Source organism: Protopterus annectens, chromosome 4.part0 (assembly GCF_019279795.1).
Source record: "Protopterus annectens isolate FY-2018-M chromosome 4.part0, PAN1.0, whole genome shotgun sequence".
NCBI classification, from domain to species: domain Eukaryota; kingdom Metazoa; phylum Chordata; order Ceratodontiformes; family Protopteridae; genus Protopterus; species Protopterus annectens.
In genome coordinates, this window is record NC_056733.1 from 697,769,165 (window position 1) to 697,794,303 (window position 25,139).

Genomic DNA, 25,139 nt, shown 5'->3' on the forward strand with positions numbered 1-25,139 from the left:
CACACTGGATACCACCTTTGGCATAAAGGAGGGTTAGTTCGTAGAGAAACTTTGTCTTGATGAAAAATGAGGAAAGGCTTTACTGCCATTAGTGCCTGTAGCTCTGAGACTCTTCTGGCTGAAGTAATTGCTAGCAGCAGGGCAGTCTTCCATGATATAAACTGTAAATCAGCTGAGAAAGCTGGCTCAAAAGGTGGCAGCGTAAGTTTTTCCAGAACAAAGTTGAGGTCCCAAGTTGGTGTTGGTGCTCTCCTGGGAGGCCTAATGTTTTTGGCCCCCCTGAGGTACTGCCTTAGAAGTGGGTGTGAAAATAAGGGAGGATCCATGTTGTAGTGAACTGAAATAGCTGAGGCATGGATTTTAATAGATGAAAAAGAAGGTCCTTTGTGTAACATCTCAGTTAAATATTGTAGAATCTGAGGTATGTCCGGCTCAAGGGTATTTTGACCCTTAGCTTGGTTCCAGGTGCAAAATCTTTTCCATTTGTCTGAGTAGGCTTTCCTGGTGCTGGGCCTCCTGGCCTCCAGAAAGACATCCATAACAGCTTGTGAAAGAGGAGCTGGCTGGTTGCTTAGGTGATTTGCCATGCAGCCAAATTTAAGGTTTTAAGCTGGCTGTGTAAAATCTGGCTGTCTTGCTGTGTGAGCAGATGAGGGATTTGTGGTAAAATCCATGGTGGGCCGTGAGCCATGGTCCTTAGTAGTGGGTACCAGTGCTGGCGTGGCCAGTCTGGGGCAATGAGTATCATTCGGGGTCTCTCCATCCTGACTTTCAGCAGCACCTTTGTGAGAAGAGGCAATGGAGGAAAGGCATATACTGTCAACGTTTTCCAAGCTTGATGGAATGTCCTTGTGCAGAATTTTGATAGCTGATGGTTTTGGGGGTTGGCAAACAGGTTTATGTCTGGGCGCCCCCATTTTTAAGCTATCACTGCAAATACATGTGGATCCAGTTTCCACTCGTGGGGATCCATGATGTTCCTGCTTAGGTCGTCTGCCAATGTGTTCTTTTTTCCTGGCAGGAATTGTGCTTGTAATTGAACTTGGTAAGTCAGAGCTGTGTTCCACAAGGTCATTGCTTGCCTGCATAGAGGGTAGGAGTGTGTACCCTCTTGCTTGTTTATGTACCACATTACTGTGGTGTTGTCTGTCCTTATTATAAGCTGTCTTGGATGTAAGCGGTCCTTGAAGGCTGTCAGAGCTTTCTGTACAGTTAGCATTTCTTTTTGATTGATGTGCAGATTCCTTTGATCTGCAGTCCATAGGCCTTGAACGCACTGTCCTGCCATGTGTGCCCCCCAGGTGTAGTCGGATGCATCTGTTGTCATAGTTTGCCTGGCTGGGGGTAAGGTGAAAGGCTGACCCTTGTTGAGGTGACATGCCTGTGACCACCATAGAAACTCCTGTTGAAGGCAGGGAATGAGAGGTATCATTGTTTCCAAGCTGTGGCTGTGTTGAGTCCATATGCTTTTCAGGTACCATTGTAATTTCCTCATAAGCAGTTTTGCAAATTGTATTAGTAGTATGCAAGATGCTATGAAGCCCAAGGCCTGCAGAATTTTTCTTGCAGGGAGTTGGGTCTTTGTTGCCATTATTTTGAAGTATTGAGTTAGTTGTAGTTGTTTGTCTGGCTTCAGATAAGCCATCTGGGCCGTTGTATTCAAGCTGGCACCCAGAATGTCATATTTTGTGAGGGCACTAGTTTTGATTTCTTCTCGTTTACTGTGTACCCTAGGCAACTTAGAAGGTGTTTTACAAAAGTCAGATGTTGTAAGAGTGTCCTTGCTTTCTGCTTGGATGAGGCAGTCGTCCAGGTATGGGTATATTTGAATTCCTCTTTGTCGGCAGTATGCAATTACTGGTGTCAGGTACTTTGTGAAGACCCTGGGCACAGTAGATAAGCCAAAGGGCAGTGCAGAGAATTGGTAATGAGTTGAACCTGCAATGAAACGGAGGTATCTTCTGCAATTTTGTCTGATAGGGACATGCAGGTAAGCCTCCTTGAGGTCCAACGTTACTAGCCAAGCCTTCTTGCCCAACATGGGAAGAAGCTGCTGTAGTGTTAGCATCTTGAATTTGGGTACTTGCAAGTAGGTGTTTAGAATAGAAAGGTCCAGAATGGGTCTACATGCATTGTCCTTTCTGGGGACTAGAAAGAGCCTTGAGTAAAATCCTTGGCCTTGCTCCTGTGTAGGTACCAGCTGAATGGCTCTCATGTCCATGAGAGCTGTAATTTGCGTTTGAGCCTCTGCCCATTGATTTTTTGTTTGGCATTCCTTTTAGTCTTGGCAAGGTGTGGAAATGGAATCTGTATCCTTGACAGATAATGTCTAGGACCCATTTGTCCTTTGTAATGATGTGCCAGTTGTCTGCAAAAAGTGCTAATTTTCCTCCCAAGGGAGCTGCCAAGAGAGCTTTGCTTGGCAGTTTTAGTTTTAAGTCATTGTGTTTGTCTTCTAGTAGTTTGGGGCCTGTCTTCTCCTCCCCTCTGTGTTGCAGAGCCCCATTGGTGAGGTTTGTAAGGGATTTGAGCTTGACCTCTGCCCCTTGCGCGTCTGTATTTACCCCTCTGTGGTCTGTCAGAAGCTGGAAAGGACCAATTTTTTGTTGGCCAATTTCTGCTGAAGCGTGGGGGTTGTACCTGTAAGAAATCTTTGACCTTCTGCATAGATTTTGCCTTATCCTCCACTTTCTTTAAAACCTCTTCTGCTTTAACCCCAAATAAGACATCCTGCTGTAAGGGTGCATCTAGTAACTTTGCTTTAACATGATCAGGCAGAGTTTGTTCCTTTAACCAAGCATGCCTACGTATAACAGACCCAGTAATAGCTGCTCTACAGGAAGCTTCCAAGGAATCAAATCCACATTGTAAAGTATGTTTGCCCACCTGTTCAGCTGCATGCAACAGATCCTGCATTTCCTTGAATTCAGACTGTTGAGGGTGCGTGCTCATCTTTTGTTTTATTTGAGACATTAGGAATTGCTGGTATTTCAGCATGTGAAATTGACAATTTAGTGCTCTCATAGCTAGAGTAGCTGAGGTGTAAACCTTCTTCCCCCACCTATGTAGTGCTCTGGAGTCCCTTTCAGAGGGTACAGGATTTTTAGCTATAGAAGCCTTAGCCCCTTTGGGACCCTGGGATATTGTTCTCTGGGTCAGCAGCAGGGCTTTTGTAAAGGAATTTGTGTGTGTCAGGCACGCTATAATATCTGTCTGGTTTGGCTGGAGCAGGAGGCAGTGAATCTGGATTTAGACTAGATTCTAAGTAAACATCATCCACAATGTCTAAAACTGGAGGGATAGCAAGTGGTCTGTGCTGGGGGAGTAACAGGAACTCTCGGAGCCTTTTCTTTGAGTCGGAGTAGTCCTGACCTTCCCAGTGGAAGTGTTCCCTCATGGTATGTAAGGTTTCCCCAAAGGAGTAGTCTTCAGGGGGAGAAGCTGAGGGAATGGAATCTTCATAAGGGGGAAAAAGAGTAGTCCTGTTCCTCAGAGGAGCCTGAGGAGATAGACACTTGATCAGAGGAGGCATAATCCTCCTCTTGTCTAGGCCTTTTGTCTGGGGGGGGGGGGTTGGGAACACCTGATTAAAGAAATCAAATCTTCAGCCATTTTAAGCACCTGTTTCTTAGGCATGGGTCCTTGAACGGGGGACAGATGTGCAGTCTGTTTTGGTTTTAGAGGAGTCTTAAGCTTAGCATAAGATTTTATGGTGAGAGTAGTCGGTCTGAAGACACCTTCTGTAACCGAAGGTGTTTCCACAGCACCGGCTTCCCCTTCTGCAATGTTGTCGGTAGGGCCTAAAGAAAATGGCTGCATCGGCCTAGAACTCTCTGAGAATCCGAAGCGGTCAGGGGTTCCAATTCTGTGGTCGTCAGGGGCTGCGTAGGTGCCTCACTGAAAACCGGAAAACCGGCTCCTGGCCCAGCCGAGGCCTCGGAGTCTGGCTTGGATTTAGGCTGCCTGTCCTTATCTTTGCGTTTTTTATGCACGCCAATAGTCGGTTGCTCCAACGGCATAGTGTAATTAAATTTCCTACCGAAGTAGTGTCGTGCGAAATCAAAGCGTCGCTTTATAGTTCACTTATTGAACCTAGCACAAAACCAACAACCAGTGACGTCATGGTCTGGGCCTAGGCAAGGTATACAATAAGAATGAAAATCCTTATGAAGTATTTGCTTCCCACAAGAAATGCAATTGTTAACTTTTTCTGACATCGGACTGAGGCAAGAAAAGGTTCCCCAATGGGGTACTTAGCTTTGAAGACTTCGGACTGAAATTCGATTCAAAAATCTCAGTTGTCGACCGACCGGCACTTGCGAATTGCTTCTGCTTCGGGCACCACGCGGCAAGAAAGACTGGAGAAAATGGCGTCGGACGCCTCTTATATACCCCTGGCACACTGACGTCAGGGAAGAAGCGACAGCAACCGACGCCAGACCAAGACTTTGGAATTCGGGCCGACTGCGGGACCGCCTGACGACAGGATAACCCAAGTGTGATGACTGCAGCAGGTAACACGATGAACATCAAGATATTTCCTGCATGGATTCCCTGATAGGAATGTGGAGGTAGGCCTCTTAAATCTAGGGTGGCTAGCCAAGCGTCCTTGGACAGCATGGGTAGCAGCTGCTGGAGGGTGAGCATTTTGAATTTTGGGATCACCAGGAAGGAGTTTGGAATGGATAGATCAAGGATGGGGTGCCAGGTGCCCTCTTTTCTGGGCACCAGAAAAAGTCTAGAGTAAAAACCTTGGCCGCAGGAACGTGCTCTACTGCCCTCATAGAAAGCAGGGAAAGGATTTGCTTTTGAGCCTCTGCCCACTGGTTTAGAGGTAGATCTGAGAACCCTTTTGGGGTTGGGAAGGGTGTAGAAGGAAAATTTGTATCCCTGAGACACTATGTTGAGAACCCAGTGGTCGTTGGTAATGGTGGCCCAGGTGCTTGCATGAAAGGAAAGTTTTCCTCCCAGGGATAAGTGAAGAGGGGCAGAGGGGGTGAGTCATTGTGAGTTCTTACCATAAGGGGGTGGCTTAGAACTCCCTGGTTTTGAGGTGGAGGTAGTCCACTGCTTAGATTTCTGCATTCCCTGTGGCTGCTGTCTGGGAGGTCTGGTTCCTCGGGGCCTGGGCTAAACTGGCTTAGTTGGAGCAGGAAAGGACCAGTGCTTGGTGGGACAATGCCTGTTGAACCTGGGTGGCTGGACCTGTAAGAATTCCTTAACTGTCTGCATAGATTTTGCTTTTTCTTCCCTCTTTTTTAAGACCAGTTGTCTTTGTGCAAAGGGGCATCCAACAATTTAGATTTGACATGGTCTGGCAGGGGCTGTTCCTTAAGCCATGCATGCCTTCTAATGACAGATCAAGTGACTGTTGCCCTACAAGAAGCTTCTAGGGTGTCAAAACCACAGTGAAAGGTGTGTTTAGTTACTTGACTTGCAGAATGCATTAACTCTTGTAACTTTAGATTCTGCACAAGCAGGAAAGGAAGACATTTTTTGTTTAAGGAGTTCCAGTGCATGTTGCTGAAATTTTAGCATATGGAACTGACAATTTAGTGCCCTGATAGCAAGAGTAGCTGAGGTGTATACTTTTTCACCCCATCCGTCTAGTGCTCGGGAATCCCTATCTGAGGGGGTAGAATTCTTAGCAGAGGTTACTTTAATCCCTTTAGGCCCTTGGGAAATTACCTCAGGGTCAGCAGTAGGATTTTTAAAAAGAAAACCCGTCTGGTTTTCTGGGTGCAGGAGGGAGGGTTGTCAGGAGTCAAGCTGGATTCCAGGAAAACATCCTCCACAACATCCAGGACTTGGGGGATGGCCAAGGGTTTGTGCTGTGGAAGATCTAAGAATTCCCTGAGTCTCTTTTTTGACTGAGTGTAGTCTTGACTCTCTCAATGGAAATGCTCCCTTAAGGTATGAAGGGTTTCGCCAAAAGGAAAAATCCTCTGGGGGAGAGGCTGAAGGGATGGGATCCTCTGCAACAGAATCCTCATACCTAGAGAGGGGTTGCATGGCTTCATATTCAGATGCATCAGAGTCATCTTACTCTTGTTCATACAGAACGACAGGGGGCAGATCTATTTTCCTTTTGAAGGAAATAGCTTGGCTTCCCCTGATCAGCATGATAGCCATTTTAAGCATTTGAGACTGAGGCAAGGAAGCAGGTGCCTGAGATTGGGTCGGTTTCTTGGGTGTGGTTCATACCCTGGGTCTAAGAAACTCGGTCGTTTTCAAAAGAATAGCAGTCGCGAAAGACGACGTCTGTTTGTGTAGAGAATCGGTAGTATGAAGGACTTTCTCGGAAGCTGGTGCCTGCTCAGCGGCTCCGGACCTGTCCAAGGTAGAGATGACCACAGGATCCTTAGTCGAAGAAGAGTTTTGCGGCTGAAAGGGTCTCAGTAGCGAATCCACAGAAGCGGGCATCACAGGCTGCGAAAGCGCCTCACTGAGGACCTGAGAACTGATGACTAGCTTAACGGAATCGTCGTCAATAGGTTTGGACCTGTGCGGTCTGTCTCTGTCTTTATCTTTACATTTTTTCGGAAGATCTAATGTCGGATGGCTTACCAAGGCCATATCAGAATTAGAGTGTAAGCGAAATTTTCTAGCTACAATAAGGACCTGACAACGGATAGTTCTGGCATTGAAAAAGCAGAGAAGCGACAATGGGGGACGTTGTGGTCTAGGCCTAAACAAGTGATGCAGTAAGAATGAAAGCCTCGGTGTGGTATTTGCTTTCCACAGGCGAAACAATTATTAACTTTTTCTGACATCGGTTAATGCAACAAAAAAGGACCCCCAGTGGGGGTATTTAACGTTAGAAGACTTCAACTTTAATTTGGTAGATGAAACTCAGGTAGCGGCTGACCGGTACTAGTGCGAACTGTTTATGCTTCGGGCTCCACGGCAAGAAAGACTGACGTAATGGCGTCGGCTGCCTTACTTTATACTACTGACGACCTGACGTCAGTCCTGAAGCGACAGCAACCGACACAGAAATACTAAGCCTCTGATATTCGGGCTGGCCGAGGGCTACATTTACAGTTTAAGAAATCTTTCTACCTGCAGAGCGGCCTATAGTGCGTCTTCATCCATTTAGCAATCTGTAGGGCGTTACTTTCTCTAACATGCTAGGCTACATATTCTAAAGCCATACATAACAATCTAATCTCTGAATGAACATTTAACACTTCCTTACTTCATTCTCACCAGAGATGTTAAGAGTTCTGACAAGGAAAACTCATGGTAATACAAAAAAGCAACCAGGAAGTAAGCAAACATAGCACTCCAGAGAAGGTGAGTTTTTTGAAGATTTAATGCTGCAGGAGGCAGCTTATACAAGTCTACCATTTTCCAAGTTATTCTCAGACAGCAGATCCTTACAATGTGAAAGAGTTCAGCAGTTGTTATGCAGAATGGTTTGTCATTCTACAAAATGTACAGTGTATAAAAATAGGAAGGTTCAAGATAACATGGCTTGCCTCAACCTGGCAGAGTTCTTGAGTCTACCGCCTTGGTTATACTGCCTGGTACCAGAAACTTGAGACCATGTGAGCTGACAAAGTGGTATCGGACCCTGAAACTCCCTTAAGATATCAGATGCTGTCTGTCACTTTGCAGAGTGAGAATTTACACCTTCTGGTATCAATATTTTGCTATTATCTAAGCAAAGGGTAATAAAGTAGCAAAACAGAAAAAGTCAGGCTTATACTTTTCAATGCAAGCTCACAATAGCACACAAAGTACAAGTGTGGGAGAATACTCATCATAATGAACAAGTAATGGGAACAATATCTCAGTATTGTACCTGTAGATGGACATCAGTCCCATGGCCAGACTACAAGAGCAGCCAGACATCTGCAGAGCATCACCAAGTTGCTTCCTCACACAGAAGGCTTTGCTGGACTGGACGTGGAGAACAACTTGCTCTATCTTCAGTTTATTTTGGGGCAAAAAGAAACAGTGCTCTAGGACCCCTGCCTGTGCTGGGGCAGAAGTCATAACAGCAGATTTAAATCTCAACTAATTACCCATTTCTAGACTAATTACTGGCCACTACCACGCCAGAGAGAGATAAAGCTCTGACTATGGCCCAGATTACCTAGGTTCGATTAGCAGCAGGTATGGGCCCAATGAGAGGAATCAGGGGAGGACTTTGAGCATCTGCAGAGGGAAAGTGACAAGTCAGCACAACTTCAGGGCACACCTAAACCCTAAGATATACTGTAGAGGAAGTCATAAATTAAAAAAAAAAATCCTGACAAAAGCAATAGAAAAGACCCCCCAGAATGCCTTATGGTCTGTGATGGCCCCAGTCTAATATTGAAGACAATATGAGGGTAGAAAGGAGAGGCTAGCAGACCTGGAGATGGACAAGGGCACTGGGGTAGCATGCCATACAAAATGAAGCTTTGTAGCAAAAAAAGATCCCAGTTACTCAGGGTGCTCATAACACATAGAAGTAAGACTAAATACAGGCAAATCACCCACCATAAACACAAACAAATCTAAAATGCACCCCAACATAATAAATGGAAACCTCAGAAGGTATATAAGACTGTTGTCCCCTCCAAAGTTAATCCTTCAGGAGCAGCTATCCTGAATATAGCTAGTCTGAAGAAGGATCAGGTAGAGTTTCCTGGGGGAGGGCGAGCACCAGATTTAACTGTAATACTACCGTTCAAACCATTATGATTATTGTAAGCACTGTTACACAAATGGCACTACCTTTATCCGAATCATTTGTGCAGTACCTCTCAAATGTCCAGATTTTCGCCTCATATTTTTGGTCTGTTGCTCGTAAAATATGAGATTTTCTAGCAAATCATGATGATGATCTGGTGACTGAAGTCAATAAATAATTATATACATTTGAGTTTTAGACTTCAAATCCTTCAGAAAAATGCATGTTAACACAAACCTTGTTATTCTAACAGCTTTCTAAGCTTCTAAGAGCAACATTTAAAATCTGTCCCTATTTTTGGGCCTCTGCCTCTCTCCCCCATTTTGGCAAGTTTTGTCCAGATTTCTAGCACTTACAGCTTAAGAGGTATGCAGTATTTGTACTACACAAGGGAGATTAAAAAGCAGAGAGATGGGTCCTCGCTTTAGACATGAGAGGACTACATTATGCCCTTCACCAAAAGCAATGTCCAGCTCAGAAAGTGTGGATAAAAGACCAAGTAGCTGCCTGTCAGATACTCTAAGCTGAAACATTTTTGAAGAAGTTGCAGTTATGGCAGCTGCTCTACTGGAACCAGCCTTGCCCTACCACACTAGAGGCTTACCAAGATGAAGATAAATGGTGATGCAATTTGTTAGTCATTTACTGAAAGCTTGTTTAGACACCAATTTGTCCTGGTTTAAGGGAAATGGGCGATCATAGAAATCTGAAGCCTTTAGTCCCGTTAGTATAATGCCTTCTATTTCAGTAAATACCAATGGTGAGAAGAAGCCTCCTCCTTTTGATCTGTCAGCTAGAATGAAATGACAAAGCTGAATGGATTGATTCTTGAGAGTTCAGAGACCACTTTAGGCATGAAGAAAGTGTTAGTTCCAAGTGCCATTATGCCCTTGTGGAAGATTACATGAAGTTCTCTAAAAAATCAATTCTAGAATTCAAAGATCTTCCAGACAGAGGTAACAGCCATCAAAAAGTTGGTCTTCCAGGATAGGAATTTCAGAGTAGTAGAACTAGCAATTTTACTGTGGCAGGGATAGCCACTCGGTAGTGTAAACATTGACTCTAGATGACTGTCACTGTTGAAGTGACACCCTGACCCTATGTGCAAAAAATGGGGAAAAACGGGCTGAGGGAGGATGGATGGATGGCAACTTTAAATGGAGGAATAACTAGTTTTCGAATGAAAAAGTTAAGTCCTTAAATGAGGAATAAGTCTTTTAGTCTCAAGTTGAAGGGCATCACTGAACAGAGGAGATGGTGGAAACTGGAGTGTCCAAAGTAAGACAAACTAAAATGGGAGAAAGACATTTAGGAAAGGATACAGCACCACTATCCAGATTAATGAAGTAGCTGAATTTATACTCTTTGTACTGCATTTTTCCAGACATGGTATTCTGGTGATGCATCTTTTCACCTCCCATAAAGTGAGCCACCTCTGGCCAAAACAAATGGCTATGAGAAGCAAACCGGATATCACCCATGCTTTGAGCTTTTGCCACTATGGCGGGTCAGTGATCACTCTGCTGGATCAGCAGAGTGCAGAAAAAATGGGAAATTAAAGGATCCTCCTGGATTATTTGTTCTAAATGGGAGAACCATATATGTCTTGGTCAGTGTGGACTTACTGAATGAGTGTTGCCCATCTCGCCTCTTACTTCTGCTAGCACTCTTGGAATATCAGGGATTAGTTGGGAAGGCATAAAGGAAACTAACGCTGCAATAAATGGAGATGGCACTGGTAGCTCGAACACTCTAGGCAAGGGAGTCAAGAACAGCTTAACTAACTGATTGAGGATGCAAACTCTAGCTGATGCTTTTTACTTACGTGTTGAAAGAAGGATTACTATCCTGTCCAATTTCCATTCAAGTAAGTTCCCAACTGACCTCCTAGGTGATCATCTGCTATACCATGTGCTTGAAATATGACCTGCCTTGAAAAGACTACCTAGGATCAATGACAAGGTCCCAAACTGCATAACTAACTGGCGGGAGATTATAAATAGGTTTCCCTATCTGCTGTTTCTATAAGCTGCAGGGTACCTGGTTTGAGAAAAATTTGCATGACATATAATGGCCACCATGTCTTTTATATTTATACATACCTTCTGCAGTTCTCTGGAACATCTGGTTTATACCTTCAATCTGTAAACAGCGGGCACTCTACATGCAGTCTAAAGCATCAGATGTAAACATCTAGTTCATATCTGGGAGTGAAGACCCGTGTTGCCCACCAGCTAACCTTCTCCAGTCTTCTTGGTGAAATTGATGACGGCAACATCCATCCCCAAGGGTGAGGCTGTATTAATCTCAAACTCTTGAGATACCAGTGAATCTTGCAGATATGAACCCTCTGCATAGGATACTATAAGAGTGCATACTGACACACACACAAGAATTCAGAAATGCTATGGCTGTTAAAAGGGTTTCTAGGAGTCTTCCAAAAAGAAATGGGTCATAAGAAGCACTTTGCCTTATGGAAGTGACACCCTGCTAGTCTCAGTGTCTAGGATTGCCTATAGGAATTTCTTGATGTTGGCTGGTGTTAGCTTAACTTCTGCACATAGAAGGCAATTCACAGGCTTCCAAGGCAATAGAAGGTGCATCCAAGTGTTTACCCAGTTACTGCTTGGAAAATGCTTTAAACGGACTATCAAAATGGCTATCCACTAGAATAAGTAGACAAAAACTGGGGTTGGCATTTGAGAATACTTAAAAACTCAGTGAAAGAACTCCAGGATAAGCTGCAAAAGTCATTTCTAGATATTGAAAATTACCTAAATGAACTTCATCTCATCTCATCTTAAACCCAAATAAAACAAAAGTAATGATCTTCTCTAACAGGAAATCCAAAGCAAAACCACCTCCTCTCTCCATCTACTCCACTAATGGCACTATAAAAGAAGCAGTTAACCAAACAAAACTACTTGGTGTCGCAATAGACAACAACCTAACAATTCAATAAACACACATCACTCACAATTAAGAAAGTTCACATCAAACTTGGTGCACTATATAGGGTCAAACTTTACCTTATTCAAAATGCCAGACTAGCCACAGCCAGATCCCACCTCCTATCTACTACTCTTCTCTGCTGTTCTCAACTTTTCATTAACCTGAGCAAGTCTGATTTACATCTACTTGATTCCTGCTACAACAAAATAGCAAAATTTACTGCTAATATACCCAACAGGACACATCATTGCCTTGCTCTTCAAAAACTACACTGGATTGAATTTCCCAATCTGTTATTGCTCAATCAGCTCACCACTGCCCACTGTATTATCCACAAACCTGAAAACTGCCCTGCACTTTCGAACCTAGTGCAACTAAATACCAACCCCCAGGACCCTTAGATCATCCGATAAACTTATACTCGAGGTAAAGTCCCATAATTACTTTGGCTACTTTGAAGGAGAAGACAGTCACCAAACAGTGGAACCTATTACCTCAGAATATCTTAGAAAGCACAGATTGTCATAGCTTCAAAAAACTCCTAAATGAATACCTTACTCAACAATGGCTATGTTCCTGTAATACTCCAGGCTAGTTTCTCATGCTTTCGATCAAATGTTTTCTATTCCATCTTCTTGTCTTACTTCGACCAAACAAAAATACCACAATGGTTTTTAGTTATATATCTAATGAGTTTCATATTACTGTCTGTAGTAAAGCTTAGGAAATGTAATGTTTTGTTTTACATTCCCCTTTTTGTAAATTGTGGTTATTGGCAACTGTTAAACTTTTTGTATATTGTTTGTAAATCTTTGAAAAATGTTTGTAATCTTTTTGTACTACTGTTTTGGAGCTTTTCTCCCAGGGTCTCTGCTGAAAACAGGCTACTTGCCCAACCGGACTCTACCCAGTTAACAAATGTAAAATAAATAAATAAATAAAGCTTGCCAAACCAGTAAATGTTCATGTGGATCACTGCTGCAGTAGTACTGACTGCTGGGATGTCTGCTGCAGAACGTCTAACATCCAGACTGACTTTCCCACTGCTGAACAGATAAATGTCTGCGTCCCTGAGACATCAGCATGCGCCCAGTAAAAAGCAGATATCCACCCACACCACCCTCACTTCTTTATTGCTCACCTGTCAAACTGGGAAGGACTCCCATGCTAATCCTTCACTGCAGACCTGACCAAAAGTGGGACCTTACACACACAGTGTTCCCTGGGAGACTCGGCCAAGGGAGGTAGAAAAAAATTGGGAACCTGAGCTCCACCAAAGTCAGTTCAGACTTGAATAGGTCAATTGTCTTGTGAAAGGAATAGATGTAGATGTCTGAGAAGGGTAAATGTAAAATGATAAAAGGGTAGCCCACCCCAGCCTAGTAAACCTAGGTAAAAGTAAGAAGATGAAATGGAAATTTGTTTTGCAGCAGTAATCCATTTGGACATCTATCATGGTATGTACCTTGCATCCATTATATTCATCACATGACTCATGAGTGCATTAGTATTGATTGTAGGGATGATTTCCAGCGCTCACAAGGTTGAAGAGTTGAAACAGTTCCTTGTAGTGGATTAAAAAGGCCCTAAAGAATAGCTGTATCAAATTCCATCTTGGCTTGAGAGGTGATGTCAATCTTTTAGTGTTTCAAAAAGGTACAGACAAATGACCAGGTCGCAGCTTCTAAAACAGAACGAGTACGAACACCTCTGAGGAAGACTACTGTGGCTGTTGTGTCCCTGGTTGCTTGAGGTATAATACACCCTTGGAGCTTCTTCCCATCAACTTAGTACCACAGAGAAATACCATAGGCCAACTGTTTAGAAACTGCTTACTTATAAACTGGTTTCCCTTCCCTTTCAATTGCAAAGGATAAAAAGTTATTCTGAAGTCATAGTATTTTTTGTCTTAACCATGCAACATCGCAATTGCCTATGTACAACTAAAGAATGCAAACTTCTCTCCCTGTTGTTATGAAGGGTCTGAAACTAAAAAGGCCTGATTAAGAAAATATCTGCTACCACTTTAGGCATAAAGGCCCAGTTTATCATCAAGCTGAGTCTGCCTTTATGGAAGACCAAAATGGTTGTCTGCACAGAAGCAGTTCAAATTCTGAAATTCTCCAAATTGGTGTGATTAAGCAAGCAGAAAAGCTGTTTTCCAAGTCAGAAACTTTAGGACTAAAGATGCTGCTGGTTCAAAAGGTTAGGTTCGCTTTTGCAATACAAAATTCAAGTCTTGTGGAGGAGCAATTTTTTTTTTTGGTGGCTTTAAATGCTGCACCACTTTAAGGAACTGCTCAACTGGTGTAAGGATGCAAAAGAGGAACAATAAGAGTGCAAACTGAAGGACTGAAAAAAATCATCTTCACGGAGGAATATTCAGGTCCTGTGCAGAGTAGATCTGCCAGCTATTGTAGAATTATTCAGGTTAAAACATGTTCTGATTTCCAAAACAATGAACACAACTGAGAAGGAAAAAGTGCTTGGAAACAGTACCAAAATCACAACAAACCAAAGCACTTGCAGAAACAGCAAACAAAACGCCTCTTCAGGTCAGTGAACCAAAAAGATTTATTAAATAATAACAACAATAAATCTTTTTGGTTCACTAACCTGAAGAGGCATTTTGTTTGCTGGCTCTGCAAATGCTTTGGTTTGTTGTGATGCTCTGATTTCTCTCTTCAATTCAGCTAGCCAAGACTTTCTGGTAGCAGGCTTCCTAACCCCCCCACATGATGTTTATGAACTGGTGTCTAAAAGGGAGTAAAGTGATATATATGCTGTGAGCTATAGAGTCCTCAGGTTTAGACATACATATAAGGGCCCTCTTGTGCTGAGTGAACTGGTCCATTTACAGAAGCAGTGTGAAGTGTCCTTTCTGGAATAATAGCTTCACCCCCTCCTCTGCATTCTAGATCACCCTGGCAGATAGGGGGATGAGAGAGAGAATGCATACAGAAAGTGGTCTGCCCAGTTGATGGAGAAGGCATCTACTGCCCAAGCCTCTGCGGTGTTCTGCAGCAAAACTAGTTCAGTTGTTTGTTATTCAGTGAAGTACAAAATGTCGATCTTTGTAACATCCCACATTTGTGCCAGCAGCAAGAAAACATCCCTGTCCAGCATCTACTTGTGGGGGTCTGAGTGTGATCTTCTCAACAATCCCACTACCCAGTTTTGCTAGGTGGGATGCAGACTACCCTTAGGATTGTGTCGGACATATCCCAGGCATTCATAGTTAGGGTGCATAGGGGCTAATACCGAACCCCTCCCTGTTTATGTGCCACACTAGGGCTGTGCTGTATTTGACTACCTGGAGTACTCCTTGATTCCAAATGGGAGTGAATGTCTTTCATGCTTGTATCACCACCAATGATTATTTTATGTTGATGGGTCTCTGAGTGCAGCACCACATGCCCTACATCTTCAGCCCTTTTGCGTGGGCTCTTAGGCCATATTGAAAGCATCTGTGGTCACAGCCTGATTCACTAGGTTCTGTGTGAATGGGATTCCCATGTTCCATCACACTATTTATCTGCCTTTACAGTTCCTGCTTAATACAAGGCAGAACATGATTCCTCTTCCTCTACTGACTTGCTATGCTGACTCCAGGTTTTCCTGAGGTAATATTAGAGCTTTCTCATATGTAGTCTTGTTTGGGGTACCTTCAAAATCATTGATGACATATACACTTGCCCTTAGGAATTTTCTTGCTGTGATGGGCTTTTTCTGACAGATGTCCAGAAAGCAGCCTGTCAGGGATTCTACCTCATCTTGCAGAAAAGAAGGTCCTGTGATGACTGGACTCCAAGATAGCCCAGAAATATCACCTTTCTGGAGGGTAGCATATTTGATTTGGGTAGGCTGGTACAGTCCAAGAAACTAGAAATAAATTGCAAACTGTAGAGCCACTTCACTTCCTCATGTGACTGGGGTTGGATCAAACAGTTGTCCAGCTATCGGTATACACAAATGCTCTTGGTTCTGCAATAGGGAACACTGCCAGACTTCAAAAATAACATGACATGTCTGAAATGAGTTCCCAAGGACCATCCTTGATCAGCACTAGGAACAGCCTTGTGCAGAACCTTTTGCCTTGTTCTTTTTTAGGCACTAATGCTGCTAACCCCAGAAGAGGAAGTATTAGGGCCTTTTGTTCTCTTGGCACCAGTGGAATCCTGCAGTCTTAGTTTTGACTAGTAGTGCAGTTTGTAACACTGGCTTTCTATCTGCAGAACAAATCTATCCTTGATAATGACTTTCCAGTTTGTGGAGAGCTGATCTGCCCTTTCTGAAATCTGTGTTAGAAAATATCAGTCTGGTATAACTCTTATTTCCATTTAACGAAAAGTGCATCACAGTGCCCAAGAACCTTCCAACAAATAAAGTTAAGACTTCTAAGTCTAATTTTGTACCCATTCAGTATTTTTAGAAAATATATGTAATTTATGGGATTTCATCAAGTAATGTACTGAACAGTATAAATAGAGGTTCTAATCTTACATATGACAGATCCTGGTTTATATTCTGGGTCCATATAACATATTGATCTGATGTGTGCATATTTATCTCCATGTTACAGCCTGAAAGGTTTTTGGAACAATTCGTGTGAGCTTTATGCTACTTATGACACTGCAGCTACATCCACAGTCATGTCCCACAAATTTCATGCATGTGTTTAACGTTTGCATTCTACTTTTGACCACACACACACAGTGTTGTCATAAACTAGCCAAACCTTCCATGCCCCACAACAACTGAAAAGGTGGCAGCCCTACCATTAGGCAGGGTAGTATTTTGCTTTTACTTACCAGGTCACTGCAAGCCCCATTTGCTCCATCTTAAACCCAAGAATATTACTTTTAAAATCTTTAAATGTATGCTGCTGTATATCTTGTCAATAAAACTTGTAACACATTCAGAGATAACATTTCCAGACTTCAAAAAGTTTTACCATAAACTTCTGGTTATATCTTTACTGCAGGATTGCATATCATCTTACAGTGATATCCTTACAAAAACAAACTCTTCACACTTTACTTGGCTAATTAGCACTTGTAGTACCCACTATTTTTGTGCCTTCATTGGTTTCATATAAAAAAATTTCTTTTACAAAAATCCATAGATTTTAACATGTATACAAATTAAGCTGACTACAGTATTTTAATACATGTCCCTAACAACATGTCAATGAAATATGATTTGCCATGATGACCACTTTCCTATGAAACCACACTGTTTGCCATCATTTAACCCTTTTTAGTTTCAGAGATGCTTTAAGTTTACCTTTTTTGTAATTGCTCCATTAAATGGTTTCCCAACTATGTCTGGCAGATAGCGACACTGGTATAAAGTGACAAAGTCCTGACACTGAGCCAGATAACCTAAATTTTAGTGGTTTGAGCACCTGTTGGTACTGGAAAGGGGAGGACAGACATGATTTAGATAACTAGTCGTGCTTCTTTTTGTGGGGGGGGGTATACTTGGACATTCTCTACTGTAGAATACCTGGTGCAGCCCATGGATCATGAGGAGGTCTTGCTTACAAGGGGTGGGCAAGGCATGTACATACAACACACTGGCTCACAACATGCCAATCCCTTGGACACTTCAGGGGATGCCAAGGCTTAAATAACAAACCCAAGTCTGGGAATGATGGCTCCCACTCTGTGCACTCATCTCTCAACCAGGGAAATAAATGGACCATAGGCATCGTCCTCAGTAATAAACAGGTCTGTACAGCAGCTTAGGGGTGGGAGGGTGGGCACAGCATAATGGTCAGACAGGGAATAGAAATGGAAAAGGTTAAAGACAGACTAGCACATACACCCATTCATACTCCTCTCTGTAGTGCTGTGTAGAACAGAGGGAGAACCATCAAGCTTTCCTTCAAAACTCAAACGACATCCACTATTTCTACTTCAGTATTACAGAGTACATTCAAAATGGAACAAAACATCTACAGTATGTCCAGTTTCCTTCAGGACTTTTGTATGCATCCAATCAACTCCCAACAACTTTATTCATGAGAACCAGACCATTTCTTGATCTTTCTCATGATTAACTGTTGTGTATCCACTACCTCACATGATATTATATTATGATACACACTATAATCCCTACAGTAAGCGCTGCAGATATAACGCAAATAATGTATTATTGCTCTCACAACCTCTAAATCTTCAGCTGTTTGGTCTCCAATCATCAAGCTGCTTCCTTCATAAATAAAAACCCAATCCTTTTTCTGGGGTCCCACATATTCTTCACTCACGCCTTGATATACTTTCTGCAAATGGCACTGCTTTACTAGTAATATCTCCTAATCTTTCATTTTTCTTGCTCATCTTTATGCACTACATATAGAATGCATCTGTCATTATACAAATTCAGGAACACATCATTATATTAGTGCCAAGGGAGAAGACACTTACTGCAAGAACAGCTTTTTCATCATGTTGTGCAAGGTACGATGAAGTGCTGGATCATACAGCAGGGATGCAGGCGATCGCAGCCATCGATAAAAGTGCATCACTTGATTGTCCGCATAAACGTTGTGATACTGAGTAATTTCCTTTACCCATCCTACCACCATACTCTTCAAAATTCTGGAAAAAAGAAAAAAAAATATATATATATATTTCAGCACATTATTACATTGCAGACAACTGATTAAGTAAGTAGCAGGTGTGATTCACTGGTTCATAGATTAGTAGTAGACTAAATGCCCTTGTGGGCCATTTTAAGCCTAGCCAATTACTTCATGTGAGAATCAAACCCTGAACCTTCTGTCTGCAATGTAAACACCTTAACAATTATGACAACCTCCCACCTGCCATTCAATGTGCAAGAAGTGACTCAAAGCTGACTATGCTATAATGGGCAATATATTCTACTGGAGATATAGTAAAACTCCCTTCCGTCACAACAGCATCAGCAAGACGTTGTCCCTTCAATTCTCAGCTAGAGCGTCTTCTGTGTGAAGGCACGCATGAATGGGCGCACCTTCGTTGAAGGTTGTGTGTCAGGGCTGGTAACTCGGCACGTAAAAATCCACTACCAAACATTAGCGGACCGGAGTTCTGCTGTGGCGACCCCTAACTGGGATAAGCTGAAAGACACAACAACAACAACAACATTGACATTTGACTACCTGGAAAGTCTGACAGTGTAGGAGCACGGAAAAAGCTCCAAAGTATCACAAAACATTTTAAGAACAATAATTTTGAAGACTTTAAAAATAATACAAAAAACAAACACAGATTAAATAATTATACCAAATTAGACATAATATGAAAATGCTGGCTATGAATAGCTACATGTTATATAATGATTTAATAATTATAGAAATTGTAGTCAGTTTATTGAGAAATTAAAGGTAAATTAGTATAATATAAACAAATATAAACAAGAATTACAATATGAAGTGAGAGAAAAGCAGACATTATTTCTGGGAGACATCCAGACGAGAAAAATTGACAAAAGTAGGGAAGTGGGTAAAGAAGGGAGATTAACGAGAACTAAGGTATGAATAGGCAATTGTTCACACTCAGGGATACAATTTATCCTGGGGCACAAAGCTATAACTAAAATCCTTTGGACTAGGCTACACACAATGGCACAAAAGGAAAGTTACTATTCTTGATACTGCCAACCCAGATTCAATTAGCAGTGTGACTGTCAGCCACATGGGCAGGGGGAAAAGGAAGAGGTTAATCAACATTTGCTTTCCAAGGGAAATGTCATGAAGGCACCCCCAGTCTGTTCAGCCTTTAACAAAGTACTGCAAGCTCAGTGGGTGTTGTCAGATTAAAATGGGGAAATGAAAGTTGCTACTGCAAGGAAGCAAGTGCAATCTCTCACCACAGAACCTGCCATGTGTGGGAACTGGGTAGAAAGCACCAAAATAAACACCATTCACAAAACATGATATAGTCTTTGAGATTGTAGCCCATCTCTTGCCCCAAGGAAGAAAGAAATGCTAGCATGAGTGAGTTACTCCAGTATCAAAATTCAGAAAGAAGAAACCAAATTACTTTTACCACTCCCCAGTGGGAGAACTGGAACATACCTGAAAGGGCAGGAGGAAGTATGAATCAATAAATATTTTAAAAAAGTTCACACCTTTGTGTATCTGAAAGGAATCTTGTAACTGCCTTCTATAGAACAGATGCCTGCAGTGTGAAAACTGAGACTTGCAAAAAAAACAAAAGTTATGTATTTACCATAATGATAGATCTGTGTTGTCTGTCTCCATATAGTTCAACCTGTGGTTTATCGTATCCAACACCAGACAATTCCTTCAGACTTTGAATTCACCAGGCTTGGCATTTCTTACCCACAATCCCCTACTCCTCGGATCAAGTTTGCCCATGTAAGCCACCTCCAGCTTACAATAAACTTTCCTAACCAAAGATGACACAGGACTACACGGATCAGGAAGAGATTACCTCCATTGCCCAGCCGTCTCAGACATGGAAGTTCACAATAACAAGCCAAGATGGGAGAGGGGGGAGTACGCAACTTTCGTATCCAGTGGTGTTTGCTCAATCTGCCTTCAACCTGTGAGAAAGTCCCCAGCCACGAAAAAAATCCTCGGGAGGAATTAAGGAATGATATCCCGCAACACAGTGGAGTCAAAGGAAGCTGAATCTAATTGAATATTTAGCTTACAATGTGACACAAAAGTGTGGTGACCTATCAAAGTAGCAGCTGCACAAACATCATCCACTGAAACTCTAGAGAAGAACACTGTAGAAGTAGCCATAGCCCTGGTAGAATGCCCCTCTAGATTTGCATGGAAGCAGCTCAGCTTTCAAAGAATATGCAAACAAAATAAAGTCTGATAGCCACTGGATCCCAAAATGGGGGACGTAGCAGAAAGTTACCTTTGAGAAATGCCTTGGAAATCTTGAAGGAGGCCAGAAGAACATTGCCCCTGCCAACAAGGAAACTACAGATGGCTTCCAACTGCACCTCAATGGTAGAAAAACTAGAACCTGACTGAAACACCTCAGCAAGAAAATCCAAAACGGATTCTAAAGAAGCTGAAAAAGGATAGAGTCCACAAGACTCTGTCCAAAGTAAAAAAACATCTCCATTTACTGGAATATACTTTGCTAGTACAATGTTTTGAGACAATAACAAGACATGAACTACGGCCTATGAAAGCTTAGGATTTCTGGCCATCAAGAGAACTGGAGAAACATTGCAGTTAACCTGAGGGACTGAAGTACGGGGGGGATTAAGAGTTGCTGGATGAGAAATGAGATCTGGAATGGGATCCAGTACTCAAGGGGGTAGTTCAGAAGAGGCTGAAGGAAGGGAAACCACACCTGTTGAGGACAAAGGGGGCTATGAGGATCACAGTTCTGCAGCTTGCAGCCTTCTGAAGAAATTTTACAATCAAAGGAATTGGGGCATAAGTGTAAAGTTGTCCCAGGACTAAGCAAACATCAGGGTGTGCCCTAGGTGACTATCTCAGAGGGGGATCTAAGGCATAATAGCTGCTGCACTTGGTGTTGGACAGGGAGGCAAACAGGTTGCAACATGGAGTGCCCCAGCACTGAAAAATCCAAGCCTCAACTCTCATTTAGGGACCACTCATGGGGAAGCAGAATGCTCCAGCTGAGAGTGTCGGCCAGAATGCTGGACTTCCCTGGGATGTGCATTGCAACCAGAAACTGCAGAGAAGAATGTGCCTCATGTCAAACCCTTATGGCCTCCAAAAAAAGTGGATAACAATGTGACCCCCCCCCCAGTTATTGAGATATTAGACAACGGACATATTTGCCATCTGTATTGCAATCACACATCTGGGAAGGATGCCCTGAAAAGCCTGCAATTAAAGGAGGACAGCTCTCATCTCCAGAACATGGATGTGGATACTGGCTTCCACAGAAGACCAGGACCAAACCATCCTCCCTTCAAAATGCCCCCTTACCTCAGAAGGGAGGTATCAATGGTGACCATGGCCAAGGGAGATGGAAGAACAAACTGTTTTCCATTATCCACTAAAGGAGACTGCAACCACCAAAGAATTTGTTCGCCACACACCTTTGTCAATCATACTGGAAAATCCATTAGGTGGGTTAATAAAGACCACAGCATGGCCAGAGTCCACTGCACACCCTTCACATATCTGGCTAAAGGAACCAACCCTATAGACACTGCCATATGACCCAAGAGTTTCATAACTGCATGAAGTGGTGGCTTTGAGATCGCGAGCACTAACCAGACCGGACTACAAAGGTTTATCACTCTGGAGCTCAGAAGCCTGGAAATGTTTCACTGACTGTATCCAAGTGACAGCCAATGCACTCTAATGAAGAAAATATCCAATGAGCAGCCAAAGGATGAAGTGCCACGATACCAAAGAAAATATCCAATTAAATAAAATTATCAGAGGCACACCACAGTTCAATGGACTTTAATAACAAGAAATAACACACATTTAAATAATATGATAATAAATTAATATATAATTTAATATATATGAGCATTTATAAGTAGTGTTCATATATTTATACGCGCTTTTAGAAGATTTGTCTAGGGGCACTCAAGGGTTTTTTCTGTATGCATTTGTTTTATTCATCAAGTATTCCAAACTCATCACTGTCTTAATTTAAAGAAACTAAACTGGCTTGAACTTCCAAACCTAATACTACTACAGCAACTAATCATCACTTTTAAAATTCTACATTACCCCTCCAACACACCCATACTAAATAAACTCATCACAAAATCTCACTACACTTAGATCAGCCAACAAGCTACTAGTTACTACTTTGAAATCTCATAATAAATCAGGTGATTCCTTATTTGCAAACACTGTCGGTTCTTACTGGAATAAACTAGGCTCATGTCATCTTTTCAAAACAGATGAAAACTCACCTAATAACTCACTGGCTATGCCCCTGCTCCAATCCTGACTGACCTCAGCAATTTTATTACTCTCTCCAGTCTGCTCCTGCGTACTTTTGCTCTTCTGTTCTAACTTAAACTGACTTCCACAGTCCCTTTTTTATACCTTCACTCTTCTGTTCATAGTTACTTTATTTTTCCTTTCTCTTTACGTCATTTCTGCCTTTTCCCTATCTCTAACCTTTTAATATCTGTTACCCTACTAACCTGCATGTTTAACACTATATATTTAACCACTTTTATGCTTTCAGCCAATACCTATTTGTTGTCATGACTAGCTACTAGTGATATTTTTTAACTTTAAATTGTTTTTTGATACTGAAGCTTTTCTCCTCAGCCCCTGACTGAATTTTGATTGTCATCTAGTCAGATTTGTACATGAAAAATGTATTTGCATTTGTATTTTGACGTATTATACTATATTAGTTTTATTTGTATAGTTAGTATTATTAGTGACTTCATAAACTGTAGTGTATTAGTCTGACCTCTGCTGAAAATGGACATGTATCCAGCCAGACTAGCCCGGTTAACAAATGTAAAATAAAATAAAATAATAAATAAAAATTAAATGAATGGTGGTTTATTATGTTTTAATTGAATTATTGGCTTAACAAGATGATTGGTGGGAATTAGCAACTATACGGTATTTAAATTTGGTCTCAGTGTAGTTTTTTTATGTCTGATGAAGCGTTCAACAGAAATGTGAAAGCGCTTACATACTTTGTATTTTTTGTCTTGTTGAGCAGAGCTTGTACTGTGGGTTATTTCTCGTTATTAAATTCCCTTGAACTGTGGTGTGCCTCCAATAATTTTATTTACTGAACTAATAGGCTGTAGGCACAACTTTAGGTAATTGACCATAATGTTTAAGTGGTTGCATAGCTGAAGTAAGATATCCCCTAGCCATGATCAACAATGCTTTTGTGAGGGTATTAAAGAGCCAAGTATCCAGGTATGGGAAGATGTGGAATCCCTGTAGCTAGGATGCGATCAATGTCATGCACTTGGTGAACACTCAGGGGGCTGAGGTGAGACCAAACAGCAGGGCCCTGAACTGGTAGCAACTAGCCCCCAGCCAGAAATGCAGAAACACAGGATCATAGGAGATTACTAGGCTATCGACCAGGAGGTAATTTTAAGCCTAGACATTTCATCCCAATGTAATACCATAGAAATGCTAGTCAGTATCCAAGATTGCATTTAGTGATGATTGCCCATGTCCAGGAGGGTTGTGGGCTTTATCCCCAGTAAGAATTTAGTGCCCCATCCACTCTTCAACTTCTTCTTGAATAGTGTCCTAGAGGTGCTTTGTTTCACATAAACTGGTAGCCTGTTCCAAAGACACTGCAGTTGCTGGGAGATAAATCTGTCCCTCCAGCATGCCCTACTTAAGCCACAGGCCATATGTAGGTCCCTAGAACAGGTCCCGTTTGATTTATAGATATGCCTGTCTATCTTTATAGGCATATAGGTAGGCATCCTTGAGTTCTACTGAGCATATCCAATCGTCCTTCCTTAGCACAGGTAAGATGGACTGCACCGTGACTATCCTGAATTTGGTCTGTTTCATGAAAAAAATAGAGAGCATCAATATCTGTGCAGTAACTGAGACCTGGTTCAAGGCTCCAGAGAGCACCTCTGCAATACCAGGCTACACCTCTTACCACACTTTTCGACCATCAAACCAGGACCGAAACACTAAAGGTGGAGGAATTTCCATATTCACCAAGTATATTCACAACACCAGGCTAGTTGCCCAACACAATGTGTCTGAAATTCTCCAGGTGCAACTAACACTAGATAAGACTACAATCCAAACTGTAGCTTGCTACAGATCCCCCACCATGCCCCAAGACTCTCACTACACCTTTCTAAACATACTGGAAAATATTAAGATACAACCAAACATCCTAATACTGAGTGATTTCAACTACCCTGCCATTAGCTGGGAAAACTACTTGTGTACTAACACCTTTGCCCAACAGTTCTTGGAATTTATAAATTCCAGCGCTCTGGACCAACTAATCCTTAGTCTCACCAGGGGCTCCTAGACCTGGTCATTACCAACATAGGAAATCGATGCTCCACACCTATGGTCACCCCCTCGTTGGTCAGGTCTGACCATAAGCTAATCACCTTTGACATCTACATCCCACCCCCACCCCCCAGTAAGGAAACCTCTATAAAAAACTTCTCCAAAGCCAACTTCATGCTACTCAAGTCAGAAGTGACAAACATCATGACACCCATGCAGATGGGAACTGAAAGTTTGACTGCTGAATCCTACAGTAAGGCACTGTATGAGCACATCCACTCATGCATGAATCGTGCCATCTCCAATAGAACAAAGAAGCTCTCCTCCAAAAAAAGGAAGCCAATCTGGTGGTCCCTTTCCCTAAACAAACTTTACAACAAATGGAAGAAACTGTTGCAGAAAAGAGGAAAATCCCAGGATGCAAAAGCTCCCTTACCAGCCTTAGTAAGAAGCTGAGATCCCATATAAAACCCTACAAAGCTAGTTACGAAAATAAAATTGCCAAAGATTCCAAAGACAACCACAAGGCATTCTATAGTTATGTCAAGA

General features: G+C 42.2%; 1 protein-coding gene across 1 annotated transcript in view; it reads right to left on the reverse strand.

Annotated features, from left to right (window-relative positions):
- Window positions 1-25,139, reverse strand: part of POLE (DNA polymerase epsilon, catalytic subunit) — a 1,031,469-nt gene that overhangs the window by 150,312 nt on the left and 856,018 nt on the right. The window contains exon 39 of the mRNA XM_044069769.1: window positions 18,067-18,240. Coding sequence (XP_043925704.1) covers window positions 18,067-18,240 — 174 coding nt within the window. The remainder of the gene's footprint in view (window positions 1-18,066; window positions 18,241-25,139) is intronic.